General features: G+C 37.4%; 1 protein-coding gene across 7 annotated transcripts in view; it reads right to left on the reverse strand.

The window, feature by feature from the left end:
- grik4 (glutamate receptor, ionotropic, kainate 4) overlaps positions 1-26513 on the reverse strand; it is a 333823-nt gene that overhangs the window by 133126 nt on the left and 174184 nt on the right. For all 7 annotated transcript variants that reach the window (XM_077566650.1, XM_077566644.1, XM_077566647.1 and 4 more), the window contains 2 exons: positions 18958-19122; positions 12442-12539 (listed from right to left, as the gene is read on the reverse strand). In XM_077566650.1, coding sequence (XP_077422776.1) covers positions 12442-12539; positions 18958-19122 — 263 coding nt within the window. The remainder of the gene's footprint in view (positions 1-12441; positions 12540-18957; positions 19123-26513) is intronic.

Raw genomic sequence — 26513 nt, forward strand, 5'->3', positions numbered from 1 at the left:
GAGTGTTTGAAGGCAAAAAGCTCATTATTGCTTATCTCTGGGGCTTGTGCTCTACCACTGACCCCCCCTCAACTCGAAACTCTGCCCACCTGACCCCAAGCTCACCTCTAAATCCTACCTGAGTGCCCTCCCTCCCACCATCCACCATGTAGTGGTGTAATCTCTCTGTTCTCCTCCAAGCAGATGGCTTTGCAAGCCCCGAGCAACCACTGAACATCAGACTTGACATTAATATTCATGACTTTCTGACACATTTGAGTCACAGAGCGAGAGAGAGAGAGAGAGAGAGAGAGAGAGAGAGAGAGAGAGAGAGAGAGGACAAAAAAAACTCTCTCTCCACTTAGACACAGGGATGATGCACATTTCATGGTACAGGAGTAGAAACTAGGTTGCAAAAACAAGTAATGTAAGAAAAGGAGCTGATCTAATCAAGTCTTCACATTTAAACTTTCCATGACAAATGAAAACAATGTACAAAACTGGGTTCAAGTAGATTGCCACTGGGGTTGCAAGTGCAAAACATTCGGGAAAAGCACCTAAAAAATGCACAAAACCTCAGTTTGAATTGACAAACAGGCAAAAACTTCATTCATCGGCTTTTTATGGGCCACTTTCTTGCCAAACCTATTTGAGAGGAAGCCTCAGAAGTAGAACAAATGTACAACAGAAGAAAAAATATTCTCATATTCAAATTTATTTTCATCCCTAAAAGTCCCAGTCACAACCTGTCCAAAAAACATGAAAACAACAATGACCTACAGGGGGCGACAGAACGGGAAGGCTGGCGGGTTGTCTTTCAGTTCCCCAAGTTTCTTAAATGAAAAAAAGTGGAGGGAAAAAAAACAAGGCTCAAGCGCTGCCCTTTACAGGGGGGCACAGTAAGAAACTGGGAAAAAAACTGCCTCTCCAAGTTACCAGTTTTTTTTTCTTTACTGAAACTCGCCTAATTTCACTACAAAACACTCCACAATTAGCAACCACTATATGCGCAAACTAAACAACAATGACCAACAGGGGGCGACAGAACGGGAAGGCTGGCGGGTTGTCTTTCAGTTCCCCAAGTTTCTTAAATGAAAAAAAGTGGAGGGAAAAAAACAAGGCTCAAGCGCTGCCCTTTACAGGGGGGCACAGTAAGAAACTGGGAAAAAAACTGCCTCTCCAAGTTACCAGTTTTTTTTTCTTTACTGAAACTCGCCTAATTTCACTACAAAACACTCCACAATTAGCAACCACTATATGCGCAAACTAAACAACAATGACCAACAGGGGGCGACAGAACGGGAAGGCTGGCGGGTTGTCTTTCAGTTCCCCAAGTTTCTTAAATGAAAAAAAGTGGAGGGAAAAAAACAAGGCTCAAGCGCTGCCCTTTACAGGGGGGCACAGTAAGAAACTGGGAAAAAAACTGCCTCTCCAAGTTATCAGTTTTTTTTTCTTTACTGAAACTCGCCTAATTTCACTACAACACATTCCACAATTAGCAACCACTATATGCGCAAACTAAAAATAAAACAAAGAGAACTACAGTTTATGTTGTGTATTATACCCAATCACATCATTTTGCCATAAAGTCCCCTAGCTTAATGCTAACAGACAATGGGAAATGCCATTGAGTGGTTTATGAATAGCATCTGTGTTGTGGCGTTGTAACCCTTTAACGGACACACAAACACACACACACACAACACACTGATATCACGATACTTGTAAATTCGTATATATATTATTTATCTGCGAGGAACGGCTACTATTATTGTTGCTTACTGACAAACTGAAACTTCCATATACAGTACATCTGTCTTGATTATACTGCCCGAGGTGACAAAGTGGCACACAGCAGAAGCAACAGCACAATGTCCATTAAATTGAAGAAAAATAATGATATTATATTATTGAATTATATTTTGTCTAATAATGCCATTGATCGAATTATGTATTTTTTTTGGTGTATTTAAAGTGCTATTTTATTTATTATTAAAAACATTAGAATTTTTTGTTTGTTTTTTTATCGGAAGCTTAGAAAGACAAAAATTGTTATTAGTCTGACAAATAATTTTTTCATTATTTGCTACATTTGTCAAAAACTGAATAAATCTCATTCACTGCTATTGAAGGTTATAGACGTCAAAAATTAATTTGAACTATTTCTATAAATTTAACATTTTTTCCTACTTTTGTTAACAAGAATATGAAAACCTAGACATTTTTTTATTGTACATTTAGAACAGATATAAAATGTGTGATTAATCAAGAGTTATCTCGTGAAGTCATGCGATTAATTATGATTAAAAAATTTAATCACTTGACGCCCCTAATTTGTAATATTATTTTCTTTTAAAAGAAAGAAAAGAAAATATTATAAAAAATTGGGGGCGTATTTTTTTCCGTAATTAATCGCATCACTTCACGAGTGAACTCACAATTATTCACACATTTTATATCTGTTCTAAATGTACAATATTTTTTTTCTAGATTTTCATACTCTTGTAAACAAAAGTGGGAAAAAATGCTAAACTAATAGAAATAATTCAAATGAATTTTTGACATCTATAGCCGTCAATAGCAGTGAATGAGTTAAATCTGAGTTTAACTGGTGTCACGATCAATTTTGAGCAAAATCAGAATGGAACAGTCATGCTCACTGGTCCTTCATATGAATTTATAATAATACGTTTTCTTAAGGTAAAATGGGGAAGCAAGTTGAGCCATGCAAAATGGAGCGTAAACTCCAGATACTCTGCCAGCCTGCAGATAAGCAGCACAACTCTTATCTAATGCATGACTAAATGTTTCTCATTAAACAATATAAATCTGCCCTTGCACAAAATCCTGACCCTGAGGTCTGCATGGCTAACTGCTAAAGATCGAAACAAACCACCGGCGTGGTGAGCCCAGTCAGCCTCCTACTCTACAGTAGCTGCCACTCCATTAGTTACTATGAAACCCAGATGGGCCCAGATGGGCTCGATCCCACGCTGGAGGTTGCATCCGCACCGGCAGATAGAGATTGATAGGCGGATGTTGATGATGTGCTGATCATCTAGTGGAGTCTGTCAGACGCAATATTGCAGCAAATGTTCCACGCAAGCCGCCACAGGATTGCACGGCATCTAAGCTTAGCAGTGTGCACAGTGGAAACAGGTCAGACACACAAAATCTCCCCAGCAAATATTGTTCAGGGTGACCTGCTTTCACCTTGAAAAGCGAAACAACTGATGATGTGTGCGGAATGTGACAACCGCTGTCACATTTTATGTTCACTTTCACCAGATGAATCATTGATGCACTCGTGCTTTCCACAGTTGAAATGGATCTGTTTAAAAACCTGAAAGAAATTCACAAGAGCCAAACACTGTGACAAAATCATCAGTGATTTTCCAAGTAACGAAATGTAAATGTGCATATTTTCCGGTCTCATTATTTTGTAGTAATTAATGCGTTTCCGTACACAAATTGTGGCCAGGGATGTTCATCTTGCGTCCATTGCAATTGTACAATTTATTTACTATACCTAACAACGGCTCACCTGTTTTCTGAAGCTGAGCCATGATTGGTCATGAACTGAGCAACTACAGTGGTACCTTGGCTCACAAACTTAATTGGTTCCCACAGAGAGTATGTGAGCCAAAAAGTTCGTCTTCCAAACAAGTATTTCCCATAGGAAACCATTGAAATGAGAATAATCCGTTCCCAGGTCCCCATAAAACACAATTTTCTACTAAAAAAAGCCTTAAAACTACACAAAATATACCTTATTTTATGTATAATAAATGTGTTATTGTATTGTAATTAAATAAATACACTGTACTGTATAATAAAGTGTTTTTATTTGCAAAACTTGCAACTTGCCTTTGTGATGGTACAGTAGTTGAAGGCTTGATGGAATGGAGTGGGAGGAGGAGGGAGGGAGGGAAGGAGGGAGGGAGGGAGGGAGTTACTGTTTGGAAGGAGAGTCCTCCGGTGTGGCTTCTCTTCTTTGCTTCTTAGGAGACTCTTTATCCTTGTTGCTGACTAAAAACCTCTTAATTGACACCTGTTGCTTTCTGAGTTGTAAGGTCTTACGAAACTGAGGCATCACATTATCATTCATCATGTTGATGATTCTCATAGCCACAGTCTTTTCTGAATGGTACTGTTCGACAAAATCCTGCACATCACTCCACTTTGCTAACATGGTCTTGACGCTCTCACTTGATGCTGACAAACGCGCACCTCGTTCGTGTTTGTCGATGATCTCCTTCTTCTGCTCGACCGTAATTTTCTTCAATGTCTTCTTAGGCTTAACACTAGCCTTTTGTGGGGTCTTTTTCGGTCCCATGGTAGCAAAAGTACACTCCAAAAGTACTCCAAAATGATCCAAAATGTATGATGTCATTATCAATCGACGGCAAGTGGTAAAAAGCCTGAGATGGATAAATACAGGTGGATTTTGCTGCTTAATTAACTCATATACCACAAACACAATATTAATCAGAATATCATGTTTAGACTAGTGGGGGCTGCATAGAACATATTGTTGAAAATATTTTTGCGTTCCTGATGTATGTATATATATATATGTATATATATGTATATATATGTATATATATATATATATATATATATATATATATATATATATATATATATATATATATATATATACATTCAGTGGATGACCTACAAATAATAAATAATACAAATAAGGGAAAGGCAATTATAAGAGTTTCTGAAAGTATTCTTTGTGAGTACTTGGGTATTTTTTAAATGTTTTCTGAAAAGTTGTCATTTTGAGAGTGTTTATAGAATTGTTGTCAAGCTATTTTCACAATATTGCGTAAAAAAAAAAAAAAAAAAAAAGAGACCACGCAGTGGGGTTCATTTGTTTGTATATGCTTAATGTACATGTATTTTTGTACATACTGGTTCACATTTATGTAACGTATAACTATTTTCCATATCCATGTTGAAAAAAATGACAGTATATTGTATCATTGTTATTATACAATTATTTATGCAATAAAAACACAAAAAAAAAAAAAAAGAGACCACGTGATGTCAGACACACATACGGGGAAATGGTGCTGCCTGATATCAGTATGACGTTGCAGTTTTACACTTTTACAGACATAGAATAATTCAATAATAATAATAATAATTTTAAATTGTAGTTAGTCATCAATATGCTTTCAGTGCAGTTAAGTGAGGAAAACTGCAATTCCCAAACGACTGTTTGACACAGCAATACTGAAATAAATAAATTTAAAATAAACCTTGAAAGCTTAAGACTAATATGAATTGACAAAAAGACAAAAATGAAGAACATTTTTTGCTTCATTTATAGCGAGTTTGATTTTGTCTTTTTTTTTAATAAACATGAGATAACATTTCAGTTAGTTATTGTTTTATTTTATTTAGTGATTTTTTTTTTCTTCAAATTTTGGTAAATGGCAATTGTAAATGGACTGCTTTTTAGTTAGTAGATATTTCGTTTCCGTTACCTATACCAATCCTGGTGCAGACCTATAATAAGTGCCAATTACAGTAGCCATTTAATAAGAAAAGAAAATGTTTCTTGAACTTTAACATGATCGTATGCCCCAAATTTCTTGCTAGTCAAGTCAAGTTTATTTATATAGCCCTTAATCACACCATAGTCTCAAAGGGCTTCACATGCCCACAGTTGACAAATATCAACGGCATCCCCTAACCGAACCCCAAGAGGGCAATCAAAAACTCCCCCCCCCCAAAAAAACGGCAAAAAATGAGAAAACTTGAGAAGGGGTCGCAATACATAAGAAATAGTCATCAACATCCTTCGGATGGCAGGTATTTGACGTGATACGTTGTGTTACTGCTGTATGTCATGCCTTTAGTTACGTTAGTTGACATCATGATCCTGTCTATCCTGCTCAGCTTGAAGGGCTTCTTGGGAAGGGGGTGGCAAGTGATAGGGTGCCTATCTGATTTGGGATGCAACATTAGGCCACCAGCCAGTCTTCTCATCTCCTGCAGAGCATTTTCACCAAGGCCTGCTGCAGACTATCAAATATTCAATAACGGTTTATTTCCCAAAGGCAGCTTTCGCTCCCGTGCTGTTGGATGAGCCTGATTTGCTGCACTTTCTGAATTATTGTACATTCTGGGTATAGAGGTAATCGTGGTTGCGGTTTTACCCTCTCCAAACACAGGCAGTACAATTTTCCACTGTGATGGATTCTTAATACACACATGCTTTATTCATTCACGCAGGTCTTTTTTTTTCTCCCTCTGGTGCACCTTGCAGAGGTTATCTTGGCTCACAGTATTTTTTTCTTTTTTAGGTTAAAGCTCAACCTTAAGTTATAAGTTTTAGTAAACAAAATGAAAGACATACACGTGTTATAAATACATGTGAAATTGCTGAAGTAAACATTGTCATATTTTTTAATTCCTTAGACTTGGAGCTCAATGTAGTATAAGGCAGTAAGTTCTATTATTAACTCATTCGCTGCCATTGACGGCTATAGACGTCAAAAAATCCTTTTCTATTTGATTAACATTTTTTTTTTGCTTTTGTTAACAAGAGCATGAAAACCTAGAAAAAAAATTTGGGGTACATTTCGAACACATATACAATTTTTGATTAAACAAGAGTTAACTAGTGAAATCATGCGATTAATTACGATTACTAATATTAATTGCCTGATGCCCCTCATTTTTAATAATCTTTTCTTTTTTTATCTGTTCTTTTTTAAAGAATAAAAGATTATTAAAAATTAGGAAAGTCAGGTGTTTAAATTTTTTAATTGTAATTAATCACATGACTTCACTTCAAAATTAATCACAAATTTTATATCTGTTCTAAATGTATGATTAAAAAAAATTCTAGGTTTTCTTACTATTGTTAACAAAAGTAGAAAAAAAAACTAATAGAAATAGTTCAAATGAGTTTATGGCACTGAATGAATTTTCGTCTTGATTTTCATGCAGGTGCTGCCATTATTAAGTTTGAGAATTTGGCAGACTGCGCTGTGCCATGCTGAGCAGAAAGTATACTAATCCTTAGACCAGTAGAAAGCAGGTCCAAGTTGCGGCGCAGGTGGTGTAACGTGATTTTGGTGCATTTGACCGAGGCGCAGAAAGATTCTGTGTGGTGGATGCCATATTTCATTCATGAATATGTTATTATCATCATCTTTACTATACTGTATTTTTTAAGCGCCCCATGGCTGAGGTACAGACACATAACTGGGGGTGTAAGGTGGTCTCCAAGTGCCCACTTCACAGTGGCCAACTTTACATGGTCCACAAGTGGAAACCTTCTTGTAGTTCTTTATAAAAACAACGGCACAAAGATGTTTCTACCTGCATGTGTCTACGAAAATACCGAAACAAAGAAAACTCCAGCCATGCATACAGTTAGACCACGCTCTGTGCTCGATTTGAACTGGGCATAAAAGTAGAGCCTAAAGATTCAACTCCTAAATCAGTTAGAGGAGAGGAGAACTGAAGCATGAAAACTGATTGACAAATGATCTTACATGCGACGTGTTATGTAGATGTTTTTTTTTTTTTGTGATTTGTGTTGAGTGGATTCTGACCATATATTTCCACAGTGTTGCAAGCATTGATAAAGGAAGCAGCATGACTTAAAAGATTAGGAAACAATTTCAGTAGCCTGAAAAACTAACTGTCGGTGTGGAGGCGCCCTGATACTGAACTTGCTGCAGTCCGAAGTGGTAGTAAATTGTTCATAATTTCAAGGAAGCTGTGAAAGAAATATTGTTTGACAGCCTGCATTCTTCGCTAAAATGGGGAGGCTGAGGTACCTGGCAACACAATTTCACATGACAGGAGGATTAGACCTTGTCACTGCAGGCTGGCATTTAGTTAGAGCCCCATGTTTGACAGTTTCGGAACTCACTTTTGGAAGGAAATAATTTCAACTGCGGGGAGTGCAATACACCACTGAGCGCATTATTTTTTTGGTTTTGAGGTATTATTCAGGGTTTTGGTGGAAAGTTCGGGAAAACCTACCAGCAGTTAGCATTTAGATTGTGCAAACTATGGGCTGTCATCTGAATAAGGTGGGTTATGTGGTACTGTGTGGTGGGCTATCCAAATATCTTAAAACATTGCTTGCTAATCCAAAGACTTCTCTACGTACTTTTATAAAAGAAAGTTTTGTTTTGTCAACAAAATTACGCATTCAAAAGTAAAATAGAAAGAAATATGTCTCACAAATTTGACAACACTGCAGGTGTTGTTAACAATAATGGTGAATTTGAACATTAACTCTTTGACTGCCAAGCGTTTTCAGAAAAGGGATGCCGTGGGTGCCAGCCGATTTAAGCATTTTGACTGATCTTTCAAGGTCCACAGAAAATTATGTGTTTGGACTATGGAAACACACATACTACCAAATGAAAGATTGGACTCTCATCTTTCATCAGAAAAAAAAGTTTGTTTCTACCTCATTCCATTCTTCAGTAATCAACAATAGAAAATGGTTACTTTCACCAAAATGCCCTGTTTTGAAACAAAAAGCGGAGAAAAAGAGCTTTTTGTGAAACGATGTTATTTCATGCACTCTAGTGAATTGTACACTTATTTTTGTCCATGAATGATGCCACAAACACCTAAACAGTGCTTTACTTCTGTAAAACGCTTTCACCAACAATAAAAAAGTGTTTTTAGTTTGCAAAATACGTTTATTTCCATTCAACAGTGTAACAATTTGACAAAACAATTTCGCAAACTATTTACAAATGTGTGCAACTGTGGTACTATTTACAATTATGTGGATGTTTCAAATACAGTTTTTCTTTTTGTAACGCTCTCCTGCGTGCAAGGAGACAAAAAGTTTGTTTCTACCTTCTTCCGTTTTTCAGTAATCAACAATAGAAAATGGTTAGTTTCACCTCTGTTTTGAAAAAAAACGTATTTTAACGTCTTTGGCACTCCTCCATAGGATTTTACTAAACGTTATTTAACGTTTTTGGCAGTCAAAGAGTTAAGGAAACTGCCAAGTACATAAAATAGGCTTCAAAATCATGGGAAAAAAATCAAGCCCCTCCCCTCGAGTCTCGAGCGCTGTTGGCGTATCTGCTAAATTGTGCTTAAAACGTGCCCTGCTCAGATGCCAATCAAATACCACACACCTTTCTTATGCCACACAGCTCTATTGCTCATTCAATCACGAAAATACATACAAGGCCTGAGGTCATTGCGCGGATTATCCACAATAAGCTTAGCAGCCACACCAGCGCAAAAACTATACGTGTGTATGTTTTTTTTAAGTTGAGTTTTTTACCTCAACCTTCCACCTTCTCTCCGTAACGTGCGCACACTCACAGCCAACAACGTGGCACTCTAAAGTGGTCACACCAGTGGACTATCGAAAGAAAAGCTGCATTTTGGGGGTCTGGGTATTGCTAGCTAGCTAACTGCATGTTCTACACTGAAAGAAAAAAAATCTGGAAAAAAAGAAAAAAAATCTGGAAAAATGAAACAAACAGTTTAAGGCTATATCTCCAATTATCTACTCCATGTTTCCCATTTTCACACGTTTCCAGCAATGAACTTCAGACATGAAACTAATTTAAACAACTCTTCAGGGCAGCATTATCCTGCTCGATACAATGTTGGCATCGAGACAGCAGTTCACAACGATTCTCCTACCACCTGCAAAATTCTGTAGAGGTTACATTAGCTCTATGTTTGTATCACGGTTGAAATATGAAAAAGTCCTTTTTGTGGATCTTCAATATTTAAACAGGAAGATTATCACAGCGGGTGATGCAAAGCAGTCAGCTCAGACGATCAATGCCAAGTGACACTTGGAACAGCAGGCAGTCAGTGTCTGTTTGCTTGTTTGACAGACTGAAACATGGCGTGGAGAACATGACGTAACAGACAGCAGAGGGTAAACACTGCCTGCATACTGTACACGTATGTATGTCGCGTGTCATGACAACCGCATTTAAGACATATCGTTGCCGTATAAAAGACACATGAAACTTTACACAGATCAGATTGGTTGGATCAGATCGGACGATATTTCCAATTTTATGAAACATTTTGGATCAGCCGTAAATGTCTTTATTTCACCGATTGATCAATTACATCATTGATTGGCCCAATGAAATTAACCAAGCTACAGTGTTTCCCACATGAACATTTACCTGGTGTGGGTCACCACAAATGAATTTTGCTCGCTATTAAAATTAAATAGTAAATAAGCTACTGTATTTAACATATTGCTCCATCTTGTGAACGGATATACAATATATATATATATATATATATATATATATATATATATATATATATATATATATATGTATATATATATATGTATATATATATATATATATGTATATATATATAGATATATATATATATGTATATATATGTATATATATATATATATATATATATATATGTATATATATATATATATATATATATATATATACATATATATATATATATATATATACAGACGCTCCCCTACTTACGAACATTCGAGTTACGAACAACGGTACATACGAACATTTCTGCGCGTACAGTATGTCGAAAAATGTTCGGAAAGAGATGCTGTAAGTTAGATTTTGTATTGCGCGTAGTGCTTCTTTCCGCCGCTAATACCGACGCTTGGCGCTGTGAGAGCTCATTGGAGGCTGAGCAACGTGTCGAGGAGGAGGAGGAAGAAACGCCGGTCCCCATGAAGGAGGAAATAACTTTTGAAGCCGATTCCAGCGACGACGAAGAATCTCTCATGATATAAAATCCTCCTCTTCCTCCTCCTCCATCATCTCCTTAAGCATCGAGTATATCTTCCAAAAGTAAGTTCAACTTCATTTTATTTATCTTATTACGTACATGTACATACTGTGTGTGTCTCTCGCTCTCTCTCTCTAACATACGTAGTACAGTACAGTACTGTACGTATTCTCTCCATTTTATTAAAAGTTTTTTTCAGTACAAACCAATGCAGGTTACTTGTACAAGCCTTAAACATACTTATATAAACCTTCAATATACTTATATAGGCTTTAAACATAAATTATAATACAAAATATAGCACTGAAGCAATTTACGAACAAATTCACCTTACGAACGATCGCCCGGAACGTAACTCGTTTGTAAGGTGGGGAGCGTCTGTATATATATATTTTTTTAACTCACTGATTTGCAACCGTCCAAAATCCCAAGCATGGAAAGCTCCGTGCACATACTGCACACCATAATATGCCTTGGACTCTTAAATTATGAATGGAGCGTTTTATAAATCTTTTTAACTTCTTTGTCTTGACGCAAGACGCGTCAGAAAGAAGACACATTTATATGCTGTTATGCTTAAATTATGGAGGGGAAAATCCTTTCACTGCCAAGAAAAATGTTACATATCACGCCCTGATTTTATATCTCAATAATCAGTCATATATCAGGATTTTTAAAAGGCCGGTCAATAAATGTATGAATGAATGATGTGCATGCTTTTTTTAGCTCACATGAACTGGCGTTTATAGACTCGCTCATTCTCAGTTACCTCACACACGCATGCGTTAGTATCAATGCTTAAGTGGAATGAACGAAATGAACAATGAGGGCAGACAAATGAACCTAAATTAAAAAAATAGCCAATTTCACACAGCATGCATTTTCCTACAAGCTCATTAGGTACACTTGTAGGCACACAATCCATTACAACTGCTCCGCCGTAGATTGCAAACATAATTATGTTCAATTTTGGTGAGCACCCGGAATCAGAGAAGCATTCGTAAGTGCAAAGAACCAACTTTATTTTGTGGTTAAATTGATGTCACAACGTAACATGCAGGTTTTTGGAGAGTGGGAAAAAGTCGGAATACTTCCCCAAAAAACATGCAAGCCCATGGTGTACATGCAAATGCCAGAGCAAGAGATTGGAACCCTGAACGTCATAACAGTGCTGCCCAAAAACATAATTGTACAAATACGAAATTTGAGGAAAAGGTTACAAGTTCAATTACATGGTGTCAAAGAAATTATGCCTGAGTTTTAAATGTGGACTTTTTAATTACTTTAATTAGCAAACATAGACGTTAAGCCGGATAGACAACAGGAAGATAAATATTATCTAAAGTAACTATTTTTTTTAAAAACGCATGGTGAGACAAAAATAGGGATCTGTTCTATTCATTGACTCATAATAATGTGCCTCTTTTGTGCTGCTGGTGAAAATCTTTGTCTGGAAAATAGTCAGATTAGATTGACTCATAGAAGCAATGGAAGTAAAAATAACACATAATTATGGGCAGAGCAATTTTGAGTTCATTTTCATAATGATGAGAATTTCCCAGCAGAGGCTAGTGGTGGGTAACATCCATTGAAGTGTACCGACCCACTCAACAAAACATCAACTGAGGATTTTTTTTTTGTGTGTCAAATACAAATTGGCATTTGCATAGCATGGCCTTGTGTGGGAAATCAACTCACCTCTTTCTCGCCACAGATATTACTGATGATAGAGTTGGAGGCCGGACTGGCAGAAGGACCGAGGACCGCCACCACCCCCTTAGACATGATTTGGCACACTGTGAGAAAAAAAGACAGACAAGTGTTACTATTAGCAAAAAAAGAACAAGATAAACTCGAACCAAAAAGGCCTTTGGAGATGCCATACACAAAAGGGGAGACAAGCTAAAGGTAAATTACATCTTTGATTTTCTTTTGGCTTTTTGGATGACATACTATGTTATCAAAGTTACCGGTAGGCACAACGGCTCAAGGACCACGGACAAGTCAGACACTTGTGGCTGTATGGTTTATTTGTTTTACAAACATTCCTATTGTTAAAAATGCTATAATATAAAGCCATTAGGGTTCTGAGACCGGCATACTCAGCTCATTTAATGGAGCAGAGAGTTCAAAGTAAACATGGTGCATCAGCATTTAGATGTTATGCTGCACGCAAAAGGAATAAGATGCCAACAGAACTGAAGTTAGCCACAAGTACACATGCTTTCCCGATTTTTTAAAATAATCTTAATAAGATACTTTTTATTATTTTACTTTGCTTTTAAATGTCTTAAATCCGTGTTTTTGACATTTCTTAAATGTTCTTTCTTTTAAATGTTATATTTTGCTTTTAAATGTTGCTTGTAGCATGAATTAAAAATAACCTATTTTATTATTATTATTTTTAAGGATTGATTCATATAGGAGAACTCAACTTTTGAATGGTTGTCCACTGTAGTGACCACTGTCCCTGATAGGGTAAAATGTTGTCACAAAAGTCGATTTGCTGGTCAGACTTGAGTGACAATTTCAAAACATTTAAATATTTGATTATGATGACAGTTTGACCCGAGATTGGATTATGACTATACATTTGTTCCCATGGAAACTTTTGTGAGGCACCGACCCAAATGGATAAGACTTCCGAGATTCTACTGTAGTTTGTGTAAGGAGTTGATATCAATATAAAAGTGACACATATGATGGCTGATAAACACTGGGAAAAAAAAATACCTGAGACGGACAGTAAACCAGAAATGGGCAGTGATAACATTCTATTTACAATAACATCATGGACCCTGCAGACATGTTTTAACTGCTTTACCTTTGGGGCTTGAATACTAAAATTCTGACTTTTACTCTCTATGGTAAACGACCATATATTTTAATCTCTGACAGACATTTCTTATGGGTTCATAATCCCTGGTTTCCAATTAAACTTCTACGGCCAATGAAGCGAGACAGTAGTATGTGTGTATGTGTGTGTGTGTTATATGGCTTTGCTTACTAGGGTGGGTGCACAGCACTATTAGTTGTGTGCGAGTGTGTGTGTGTTTGTGTGTGAAAGAAGCGAAGGAGAACATGTTTCAGGCCTGTGTAGTGTATCCAAAGGCAGTGAATCGAATGATTAATAAGTAATCCCTCAGTCACCCGTGAGGCCTGCAAAGACGTGCATATGTGCACATTTCGACTCGCGTGCCCACACACACATTTGCACCTGTTTTCAAGGCTTCGGCACATTATGAGGCTGAGTGATGGGACTGCGAGCCAACATGCTGAGACACTTCCATTGGCACAGGTAGGAGGTGTGTGTGTGTGTCTGCCCGTATTTTTTTTATTTTTGCATCAATGCTGCTTTGACTCACTTTTCATAGTCAGTTTCGGGCAAAGTCGATTTTCTTTGCTTGACATTGATTTTCATTGCTCAATATCAGCTATTTAAATGTTTGGTGCAGGGATGTCCAAACGTTTTCATTTGAGAGCCACATACAGAAATATGGACGGATGCAAGAAATCGTTTGACTTGAATGTATTCAACACTCAATCAATCTAGCAAGCAATCATATATTATTATAATTTCTTGTTGTTTTGGGAAAACTGCTACATAATAGCTTTCTGTTATAAAGGTGGTAAGGCAAATTTTGGATTTCCAAGATCCCACTAGACTAGATCCACGCCTGTACTAAACATCAACCAAATCCAATCAACACATTGAGAATCAAAACAAAATCAAACGCTATTAAGATGACCATTAAAAAAAAAAAAAAATCACTTGAGGATAAAAAGAACACCAAGTAGAATAAACAATTTTTTCTTCTAAAATTCAGTTATTTTCAGTGTTTTGAAGAGAAATTGTATCATTATTTTAGATGTAAATAGTTTATTTGTATATAATGTATATTTAGAAAAGCTCTACAGTATATAAGCCAATTCAGTCAAAGTAGCGGTACGTAATTTTTCAACACCCTCTGTTCTCACTTCCATCCTTTTTTTTTTTTTTAAACTAGCCTTGCAGGCCATGTCAAATGTTGTGTGTATACATTTTGTATATGCCGTGGGCCGCTGATAAATGGATGGCAGGCCGCAAATGGCCCCCAGGCTGTATTTTTGACACCCGAGGTTAAGTGGGTAGTAATGCTTGAAAAATGATTGTGAAAAAACACAAAACCCCAATTCTAAGAAAGTTGGGATCGTGTGTAAGACGTAAACAAAAATTCAAAATTCAAACCGTAGTCAACTAAATTATGATAACGCGACAAGATATTTAATGTTCAAACTGACGGACATTATTGTTTTGTTTTGGGCAAACAAATTTTCTCATTTTGATTTCGAAAAAAAATAAAATAAAACATTAACTGGAAACAGGTGAGTGTCATGATTGGGTAAAATGAGAATCATGGAAAGACTAAGTTGTTCACAAGCCAGGAAGAACCAAAATGTTAAAAAAAAAAAAAAATCTGAATTACAAGGAATTTAGAGATTTCATCATCTACTTTGCTTAACATCATCAAAAGATTCAGAGAATGCGGAGGCACATAAGTGGCAAAGCCGAAAACGATCATTGAATGACCATGACCTTCATAACCTCATATAAATAAATAAAAACGGTCATCATTGTGCAATGGATTTTGCCGTGTGGGCTCCAGAACACTTCAGTAAAAAGTTGTCAGTTAACACAGTTGGTCGCTACATCGACAAATACAAGATAAAATTCTACCATGTAAAGCGCAAACCATATTAAAACGCCCAGATTGGACTGATGCAAAGTGGAAAAATGTGCTGTGGTCTGAGGAGTCCACATTTCAAATTGTTTTGGGGCCGAAGAGGAAAAAGACCGTCCAGAGTGTTATCAACTCTAAGTTCAAAAGTGATGAGTAGTTTGCACATTTTTCATTTTTTTACTTGAAAAAATATAAATAAAAATAAAAGCTCAGTTTGTACAATATTTTGTCTGTAGTGCGTTCAATTGAATATGGGTTGAAAAGGATTTACAAATCATTGTATTCTGTTTTTACTTAAGCTTCACACAACCTCCCAACTTGACTGGAATTGGGCTTTGTCATGTATTAAAAATAGACGGATGCACTCAAACCGTTTGTTCTTGTCATGACCTACTCAAAAGATCTAGAGCCTCATCATGTGCCGAATGTCGATCCCGCAGCGACCACTGCGGTGGAACGGTCAAAGTCAAACACGATGTGTTCCCTGATGCTGGTTGACCTCCATGTTCAAAACAAATTCTCATAAGGTAATTTAAAGTGGGGAGAAAAAAAAGTTCCAGACGCATCATAAAACATTTATGAACACTGCAGGGAGTGTTTTAAAGTAACATTTTAACATGATTAACTTTTGAGTGTAATGAGAGGTGTACAGTATCATGAAACAAAAAAATGAAGTCAAACTATTGAAACTTGCTGAAGAGGACAAACAACGAGTGACATTTTATTTATTTATTATTTATTCTTGGAATATTTTACTAGGGAATGCGCCAACTCTTTAGATCAGGTAATGCTCCGTCCGCGATATTCCCATCTAACCGCGGCCACTCAGCCATCTCTAATCCAATTTCTCCCTCTAATTGTGCACACTGTCACACACAAAACCTTTGCCAAGTGTACACAGACAATCCCGGCACACCAAACCCGCTTCACTGTTAACATGCATGTCAAATATTTTCAAATCCCCGCGTGTAAACCATTTGCAAAAAGCCACATAAATATCGGAGCAAGTGAACTAGTGTTTTCAGTGATAGCAGAAAATATTTATGTGGTGAAATCACAGATTACAGGAATCACAATCTCTAAATCATATGGGTATTGATTTCTGATACTTTTAGATTAAAACATTAAAAGGGGGGGGGGAATGGTGATTGCAGCGACATACAGTATTGGAAAACCAATTTTCGTTGTCTCGTCTATTTAAAAAAAATAATGGTTGAGAGGAGAAAAGGGTTAAGCGGAAGACTTGTATTTGTTAGTTAGGTGGTAGAGAACAAGAACTTTTTATTCAATTTGTTTCCATTTAGGGGAAGACTTTGAAGATGTTTTTTCTTTGGTCAAAAAGAACCAAAGCAAATGGTTCTAGTTTAGTTTGTGAGTAGCAAGCGGTGAAAGCATACATTTACCTGGTATATATTTTTTTGCAAACAAAATATTGCAACCTTGTTAATTTTGCGGAGTGTCATCTAAATTAATTTTCTAATTAAGGCCTTATGATTGGAAAATCAAATGTAGGAGATTTTTAATGATCCATGAAAATGAACCTTGAACACTGTGAATTCATTAATTTAATTAATTTAATCAATAATTGCTTTTCCACACCTTGCCACACAGCTACCCCACGAATCAAAAGTCTGGACGCACTTTCTAGTGATAATGAATGAGAAGCTGTGTTCAAACTTTTGACTGGTCAGTGGCACATTAGCAATCATTTCCACACATGAGTAATTTTTGTTTTGTTTTGCACGTTAATCACACAGACATGACAATATTTTGAATGAACAATTATTATTATTTTTTTTTAAATATAGTCAGTAGTTTTCTATTGCATATCCTAAGTTCTCAAGTCAGTTGATACACTGACATCAGTGCCTATGTATGCTTTTATTTTGTAGTTGTTCTTGGTAGCGCATGTCGGCGTGCCAGATGACGTGACTTTGTCTTCCCGTCTGGATGTTGGATTGTTGGAGCCCAGTTTAAGTTTATATTGCCATTCCGAACTCTTGCCACTAACATCAACACAATATCATCCTGAAATCAAGTTCAATAGCTAATTAAGGACACTAGAAAAAAAATAATTAATTACACTTACATTGTATAAAACAGTGCCTATTGCCAGCATTAGCAGCTCGTCGCTAGAGGCTAAGTAAGTGCCCCATATAGGCTGCTACTAAAATCTGCATATAGGAATATCATAATTTCACCAATAATGTAATAGAAAATGTGTCATACGCCATGTCTTGAAAGCCTACATCACATAATAATAAATAAAAAAAAATTAACATAGCAGTGTGTAAAATTAACACTTAGTAGAGTTATTTGAGATTCCAGTGTTAATATTCCATAACTCAATGCAGTTTTAAAGAGTCTTTGAGAGTCACTTTCTAACACAGTAAAGTAAATAATCAACACTGCTGGGAGTCATGCTTACTCCCTCAAGAGTTATTTAACCTATAGCGTGACATTTTTTTTTAACACAGTGCCGTTTTAGCTGGTGTTTTTTTTTTAACTAATTTTTGTGTTAATTTTACACAGAAAAGTTAACACTGTGGAAAGGGTTACTTTAACACCAATTCTGATCAGAACCAAATACACTCGGACACAGTGTTAAAATTAACTCATATGTTGAATTAACAACTGCGAAATTGGGCTAACTCTACTTGAGCAATTTTGTAGTTAAGTGCTAAAAAAAAAATGAGAAGAGGCACATTTCAGATGAATACCGATTTTAATTTTCTTTATTTTATTTTTTTCTATGGAGAGGCTCAGTATTGTTCATTCGATTTGACATGTCATCATTGCTCTCCTTTTTTATATATATATGTATATATATATGTATATATATGTATATATATATATATATATATATATATGTATATATATGTATATATATGTATGTATATATATATATATATATGTAAATATATATATATATATGTATATATATATATATATATATATGTATGTATATATATATATATATATATATATATATATACATATACATATATATACATATATATATATGAATACCGATCTTGATCAAGGTTTAGTTCCCATTTTGACATATGGGGGCAGTTAATTATTGTGCTCAGCCGTTTGTTAGTTATTTTTATTTTATTTTTAATCAGAAAGAGCAACAACTGAATTAACTCGCATTTTCAAAATGGCTGCACCCATGACACTAGACCCCCCCCCCCCCACCCTGGGCACAAAAACATCCCAGACAATGAGGTTCAGATTTTGATCGACGACTCAGAAAGCAAGTAGTGCTTGAATTGTATGCTAGCGTATCTGCATGTTAGCATGAGGGATGTTTGAAATAAAGTACAATTTAAGGGAAACCACATTTGCTGTAAAAACAAGTATCCAGAAAAACATAATCACATAAATCATCAAGCTATAAATCCTCCAGATTTCATTGACGCCATAGAAATTTAAATCAGGCTCAAGTAATTGTTGGTGGCTCCTTTCAAAAAGGCCTTTCTTTACTCACTTGTTTCTCCCATTTCATATTCACTGTCTCTGAGCAGCTCAAAGATGTCCACCTCCAGCTTCCCGGTGATGGAGCGATTGCTGCTCCTGTTGATGCTGTCTTTGGCCAGCGTGATGGCCAGACGCTCTCCTCTGCTGCACTCCATCGGGTCATCAAGGATGGCAGCTGCACAAAGGAGGGCAAAGATAGACAAGGAGACGGTGACTAACCAACTCAAAGAAACGACAAGTGAACACTTTATCTTTAGATTGGAATGACATTTGATTTGATGTCTTACAATCATTTCGCCCACTACTTATGTGGTTTTTAAGGAGCGCTGAATTCATTATGAGGTCCTCAGTGACATTTTGGGCGCGTTTCCATGAATCACGAGAGACATGACAAAGGTTTGATACTGAAAAGGTTTTACATATTTCGCCTTTTCTGATCCAATTAAATAAACATGCATGAAACATGTTCTATTGAAAACACAATCAAATAAAAAATGAATAAAAAGTCAATTCAAATAAATATGATTTAAAATATCTGGTAATAAAATCAGTTTTAATGCAACGAAATGGAAAGAATTAAATAAATTCAACAGCAAAATGATTCAAGTAACATTCAGCTGACTGTAAGAAATTCATATTTTCTATACTTCTTCAACTGAACAAAAACAGTAGGATTCCCTCAGTAGCAGCGCAATAACTCTGAGATAATATAAACGTTCTACGAACTATGATCTATATCACTATATCGCAAAGACATCATGATTTTTTTGTGAAGTAAGAAGAATTAAAATTTGAAATTATCCGGCAAACAATATATACGAAACCTACAGGAATCTAATCACTGCTGACCGGTTCTCAAAGAAAGGTTCTTATTCATATCCTTAATAATCCAAAATTATATCTTTAATAATCCAAAATAATCTCAAAATTCCTCTGACTCACTCAGTGGAATTTTGCTCCTTTTTTTTTTTTTAAACGAGGGTTTTAATAAATAAATACATTAAATTAAATTAAAAGATTAATTAAAAAAAGGAATTTTGCTTCTTACCACAGTCTTGCTGCAGCTAATGATTAACTGTAATAAGACTGTAGTTATGAGCACAATTATTTGTATTTAATTTTTTTTAACTCTTTGTCTGCCAAAAACGTTAAATAACGTTTAGTAAAATCCTATGGAGGAGTGCCAAAGACGTTAAAATACGTTTTTTTTCAAAACAGAGGTGAAACTAACCATTTTCTATTGTTGATTACTGAAAAACGGAATAAGGTAGAAACAAACTTTTTTTTCTGATGAAAGATGATAGTCCAATCTTTCAATTGTTAGTATGTGTGTTTCCATAGTCCAAACACATAATTTTCTGTGGACCTTGAAAGATCAGTCAAAAATGCTTAAATCGGCTGGCACCCACGGCATCCCTTTTCTGAAAACGCCTGGCAGTCAATTAATTAGAGCAGAAGAGCTGATTACAATTGGATTCATTTACAGGTACGTGGTAACTTGTTTGCCCGGTCACAATTAGGGCAATGTGATGATGTGTGTGCAGCTCCCAATAGGTCAATACTATCAATATTTGCAGGAATTAAACGGTAGTAGCCATATCGTTTGTAACAAAAAAAAAATTGAAATGTTAAAACAAACATTGCAGTCATGCCTTTTTCTTTCATTTTACATTAAATATTGAAATATTAGAGAACCAGTACATATATGTCATGTATTTTATTTTATTTTATTTTATTTTATTTTATTTTATTTTATTTTATTTTATTTTATTTTATTTTATTTTTAAAGGAAAACAGGGATCTATAGTTCCGAAATTTGACGTAAGAGAGAAAAAGCTGAACTCACTTGTGGATTCCGAACCCACAAACTAGTTAAAAAAAGCTGTCAAAACTAACTCAACAAAAATTGTGTTCCCCAGTATAATCATTCCTGTCATAAAGGGTCATTTCTATCATACTTGTTAGAGGTTCCCCTTTTAGTTATTACCTCTTGATAAGAGTAATGGAACCCATGTGATCTTCACTCTCGTCTTTGTTTTCCCTCCTGTTTTTCCCGTCTCATTAGTGCTAAATTTCTTTGACAAGAACAACGTGTGTGAGAACACCCCAAGCGATGCCGAGTCACAAAATAGCACATTGCACACGTCTAGATACATGTGGCCAATCTATCCAGACTAATAGGCGTGTGTGACTGTTAAACGAAACTTAGAATTCTGACATGGCCCCCGCCCGGTCTTATGGGATCTGACTTTTAGGGCCGGTCAATATGTGACAGCTGGCAAACAAGGAAGACTGATTTCACACAGGGAAAACATGAGCTGGCCCTTTATCCAGGGAAAGCAATCAATGAGTTGCCGGTAGGTGTGCTAAAGCTGTGGACCGTGGAACAAAGTCTTTGTGACGGCAGGCATTTAAAAAAAAAAAAAAAAAACAACAACAAAAAAACAGATTCCTCTTGAGAGCGCAAAGCAGCAGAAAGTGATCTTAAGAGATATATTAGCATCTCTCACAGATGCGATCCTTTTGTAAACATGCATGGCTGGCTGATTTGCTACGGAAACACCCTTTGAGCATTAAACGGCACCAAACTAATAAGCAAATCAACTTTTTTATCTGCAATAATAGTTCAGTGAGGCCGGCTGGGAGCCTTTATAGCACGGTGCGGTGCAATTACTGCATTCAAATTTGATGCGTTACAGCAAGCGGGCAGAGTTCAGCTCGCCCCGATCTGGCTTGTGTTTCTCAGCAGGTGTTTAGCAGGGATGCCAATAGCTGCATCAGCTACGTGCACGGATAGCGTGACATCACCCCAGTGTGGCACAATGTAACCCTTAAATTTAAACAACATGTTGTCACATTATATATATATATATATATATATATATATATATATATATATATATATATATATACTGTATATATTAGGGGTGTGAATTGCCTAGTACCTGGCGATTCAATTCGTATCACGATTCATAGATCACAATTCGATTCGATACCGATTAATCCCGATACGTCCGTCCGTCCGTCTTCTTCCGCTTATCCGGGGTCAGGTCGCGGGGGCAGCAGCTTTAGCAGGGAAGCCCAGACTTCCCTCTCCCCAGCCACTTCAGCCAGCTCATCCGACGGGACCCCAAGGCGTTCCCAGGACAGCCGAGAGACATAGTCTCTCCAGCGTGTCCTGGGTCGTACCCGGGGCCTCCTGCCGGTAGGACATGCCCGGAACACCTCCCCAGGGAGGCGTCCAGGAGGCATCCGAACCAGATGCCCGAGCCACCTCAACTGGTTCCTCTCAACGTGGAGGAGCAGCGACTTGACGCTGAGTCCCTCTCGGATGACCGAGCTTCTCACCCTATCTCTAAGGGAGAGCCCGGGTACCCTGCGGAGGAAACTCATTTCGGCCGCTTGCATCCGGGATCTTGTTCTTTCGGTCACGACCCACAGCTCGTGACCATAGGTGAGGGTAGGAACGTAGATCGACCGGTAAATCGAGAGCTTTGCCTTTTGGCTCAGCTCCTTCTTCACCACAACGGACCGATACAGCGTCCGCATCACTGCAGACGCTGCACCGATCCGCCTGTCGATCTCCCGCTCTAACCTACCTTCACTCGTGAACAAGACCCCAAGATACTTGAACTCCTCCACTTGGGGCAGGACCTCCTCCCCGACCCGGAGAGGGCACTCCACCCTTTTCCGACTGAGGACCATGGTCTCGGATTTGGAGGTGCTGATCCTCATCCCAACCGCTTCACACTCGGCTGCGAACCGCTCCAGTGAGAGCTGGAGGTCACGGCTTGAAGAAGCCAACAGCACCACATCATCTGCAAAAAGCAGAGATGCAATGCTGAGGCCACCAAACTGGACCCCCTCAACGCCTCGGCTACGCCTAGAAATTCTGTCCATAAAAGTTATGAACAGAATCGGTGACAAAGGGCAACCTTGGCGGAGTCCAACCCTCACCGGAAACAAATTCGACTTACTGCCGGCAATGCGGACCAGACTCTGACATCGGTCGTACAGGGACCGAATAGCCCGTATCAGGGGGCTCGGTAACCCATACTTCCGAAGCACCCCCCACAGAACTTCCCGAGGGACACGGTCAAACGCCTTCTCCAAGTCCACAAAGCACATGTGGACTGGTTGGGCGATCCCGATACGAATCTATAAATTGATAATTGCCTTTTTTTTTTTTACTCAAATTTAGAAAATACAAATCAGTAAACTTGTACATGTACGCTTTAAGATTTGTATGAAAATGTATTTATTTATCTGAAAATTCAGGCTTATAACTGAGCCACTGCATTTAACAAACAGTTTGCAGTCTGTTTCATGTTTGAACAGCACTGAAACAAAATATTAAGGCTTAATGTTCCATTAATATAACATTCTTCCATGCTTAATGTGTGAATCCTAACCCTAAGTAAGACGTTTTGTTGAATATTCCCATTAAAAAAAATGGATGTTTAAAAATCCATTCAGCCGCATATCGAATTGATTCGAGAATCGCGATATATTGCTGAATAGATTTTTTTCAACACCCCTAATATATATATATATATAATATTAAAACCCTTAAATTTAAACAACATAGTAGTCAAGAGTTCTGGTACACTGTTATGGAACTGGAGAGCGAACTAGTATTGAGAATCAGAGCCGTTCAGAGTTTGGCCAACTCAGCATGGTAACAAGATGGTGTCCATATGTCATGTGACCAGAAGTTGACCTCTGTGATTGGTCAACTACTGGTCACATGACATGCGGACGCCATCTTGTTACCCTGCTGAAACCGAGTTGGCCAAACTCTCTCTATCAACGTCATCTAGTATTGCACTTCATTTTGCCTCAATTGCTTCAAGATGGAATCACACAAAACCCGTTCTCCCAAAAAAAAGAATGACAACGATCAATTCAGTTGTACGCATTTCTAAACGGGCATAGGACGTGTCGTCAAGGACCTTTTTTTATTTGCCAATTCTAGAGACCACGTGACTATGGTTCCAATATGTGTCGACCCATTCATCTGCAAGCATTCACTGCTCACTGAGATATCAGTTTTTAATATTGACTTTACTGTAGTCTGTCCTCTGCAGAAACTACTTTCTGACCCAAACAGGGTTTCTTTTCTTCTTCCTTTTTGGTCATTTTTTTTCTCATCTTCAGTCTCTTTTGTTGCACGATAATAACTGCAGCAGCCAGACAGCACGTTGGGCCTCTTCCTGACAGAAATTCATTTCCATATTATCAAAAGTCATCTTCGACAGTGGACAGCAGAAAACTGAATGCTGGGGAAGGTTTGTTCATCTTTTTATTTGGTTGGATCCATAGATTTGCCTGCTATGACAGGACATGGCAAAAAGTCCCAAAGGTTCCTAAAGCAGTTGCATAAGAGTGGCAAGCACTTGCAAATCTTCATAATACTGTCCCAAATAGTCGCCATCGGTCTTTCGCAAACAATTTCCCAAACATTTGCACAATGTTTCTAACCATTGCTTAAAATTACAAAATGTCATTAACTCTTTGACTGCCAGACGTTTTGAGAAACGAGATGACGCCAGTGCCAGCCGATTTAAGCATTTTGACTGATCTTTCAAGGTCCACAGAAAATGTTGTGTTTGGACTATGGAAACACACATACTACCAAATGAAAGATTGAACAAAAAAGTTTGTTTCTACCTGATTCCGTTCTTCAGTAATCAACAATAGAAAATGGTTACTTTCACCGAAATGCTCTGTTTTGAAACAAAAAGCGGAGAAAAAGAGCTTTTTGTGAAACGATGTTATTTGTTGCACTCTAGTGAATTCTACACTTCTTTTTGTCCATGAATGATGCCACAAACACCTAAATAGTGCTTTACTTCTGTAAAACGCTTTCACCAACAATGAAAAAGTGTTTTTAGTTTGCAAAATACGTTTATTTCCATTCAACAGTGTAACAATTTGACAAAACAATTTCGCAAACTATTTACAAATGTGTGCAACTGTGGTACTATTTATAATTATGTGGATGTTTCAAATACAGTTTTTCTTTTTGTAACGCTCTCCTGCGTGCAAGGAGAGGGAGCAGGGTTTGCACAACAGATTACTTTCACTTTCATTGTCCGTTTCGCGTGCAGACGTTACACTTTCTTGACGGTCTTTATTTCCGGGGAATAAATAGCAAGTAGCAGACTGTACACACTCCTCCGATGAATATGCATTGGACTCGGGGCACTCTTCGTCGTCCGATTGAACGTCCGCCTGAGCGTGCTCGGTTGTGCTCCGCGCTCCGTGAACCTTTTATGACGTCGTCATAGCCGCCGCGTCAACGCTTCCAACTTCGCCGTCAACCTCGGAGTCACCATCATCATCATCGATGATGATCATCGTCGTCATCAATGCGCTCTTTATAGCGTTGGTCGATGCTTTTCGTCTTTGAAAAAAACGGCTCGACCGTGAGCTGCTTGCAAACCGGTCGCCATTATGGCTTCTTCAGCCATTGTCCCCCTCAACACTCTAGCCCCGCCTCAAGTCTTCTGCTGACGCCTACCCAATCTTGTCAAAAGAGAGTCATTGCTGCCATCTAGGGGCCAAAAATAGTCATTAGGCTCACTAGACCTGCTTGAAACTTTCAACACAGCTGGGGAAGGCTTTCCTCCACCCGTTTCTCCCAAAAAAAAATTTAAAAATTGGATGACGTCTTTTAACGTCATTGGCAGTGAAAGAGTTGATTTACACCAACATTCATCATAAAAGTTGGGGAAGCTAACATTCTCTACCTTTCCAAGCATTTGCCGCTCAGTAAGATACCACATTAAAGGTAGTTAGTCTGTATTATAAACCCCCCGAGGTGGTCAAAGCGCACGCTTACCACAAAGAGCAGCAGAAGATCCATATAATTCAAGCAAAAATATGTGGCAACAATTGCTTAGTTTGATAAAATCATACATTTAATAACCAGCATCTCTGTTAAGTAGAATGTATAATTATTAATTTTTCATATTTTTTAATCATGTTATTGGATAAATATGGATTCTGTACTGCTCCAGATAGCGTAGCTGGCACAGTTGTGTGCTGTTACATTGAGCTTTTGTATCGTATTGATGGTTTCTAATTGCAACGTGATAGTGATGGTATTAAGAGGTGGATTAAGTCGGGTTAATTCCCCACTCAAGGTCCAGGCACCAAATGTGTCATCTGTTCAACGTGTGCTGCAAGAGCCTTTGTTAAGTCAACGTCTCATCTGTCTGTAGTCACAGCAGCAATATTCTGCTTATTTGTCACATTAAGACCACACTGCAAGTTTGATTGACAGTACTCATCAAAAAAAACTGCATGCACCAAGGGGGAACAAAATGTACGATTTGACCCTATAAAGCCTGGACCATATATATGAACCAAATATATACATATATATATATATATATATATGTGTATATTAGGGGTGTGAATTGCCTAGTACCTGGCGATTCGATTCGTATTACGATTCATAGGTCACAATTCGATTCAATGCCGATTAATCCCGAAACCAATCTATAAATTGATTATTGCGTTTTTTTTTTTTTTTTACTCAAATTTAAAAAATACTAATCA

The sequence above is a fragment of the Vanacampus margaritifer genome, chromosome 5 (genome assembly GCF_051991255.1).
Source record: "Vanacampus margaritifer isolate UIUO_Vmar chromosome 5, RoL_Vmar_1.0, whole genome shotgun sequence".
In the NCBI taxonomy this organism is placed as follows: Eukaryota; Metazoa; Chordata; class Actinopteri; order Syngnathiformes; family Syngnathidae; genus Vanacampus; species Vanacampus margaritifer.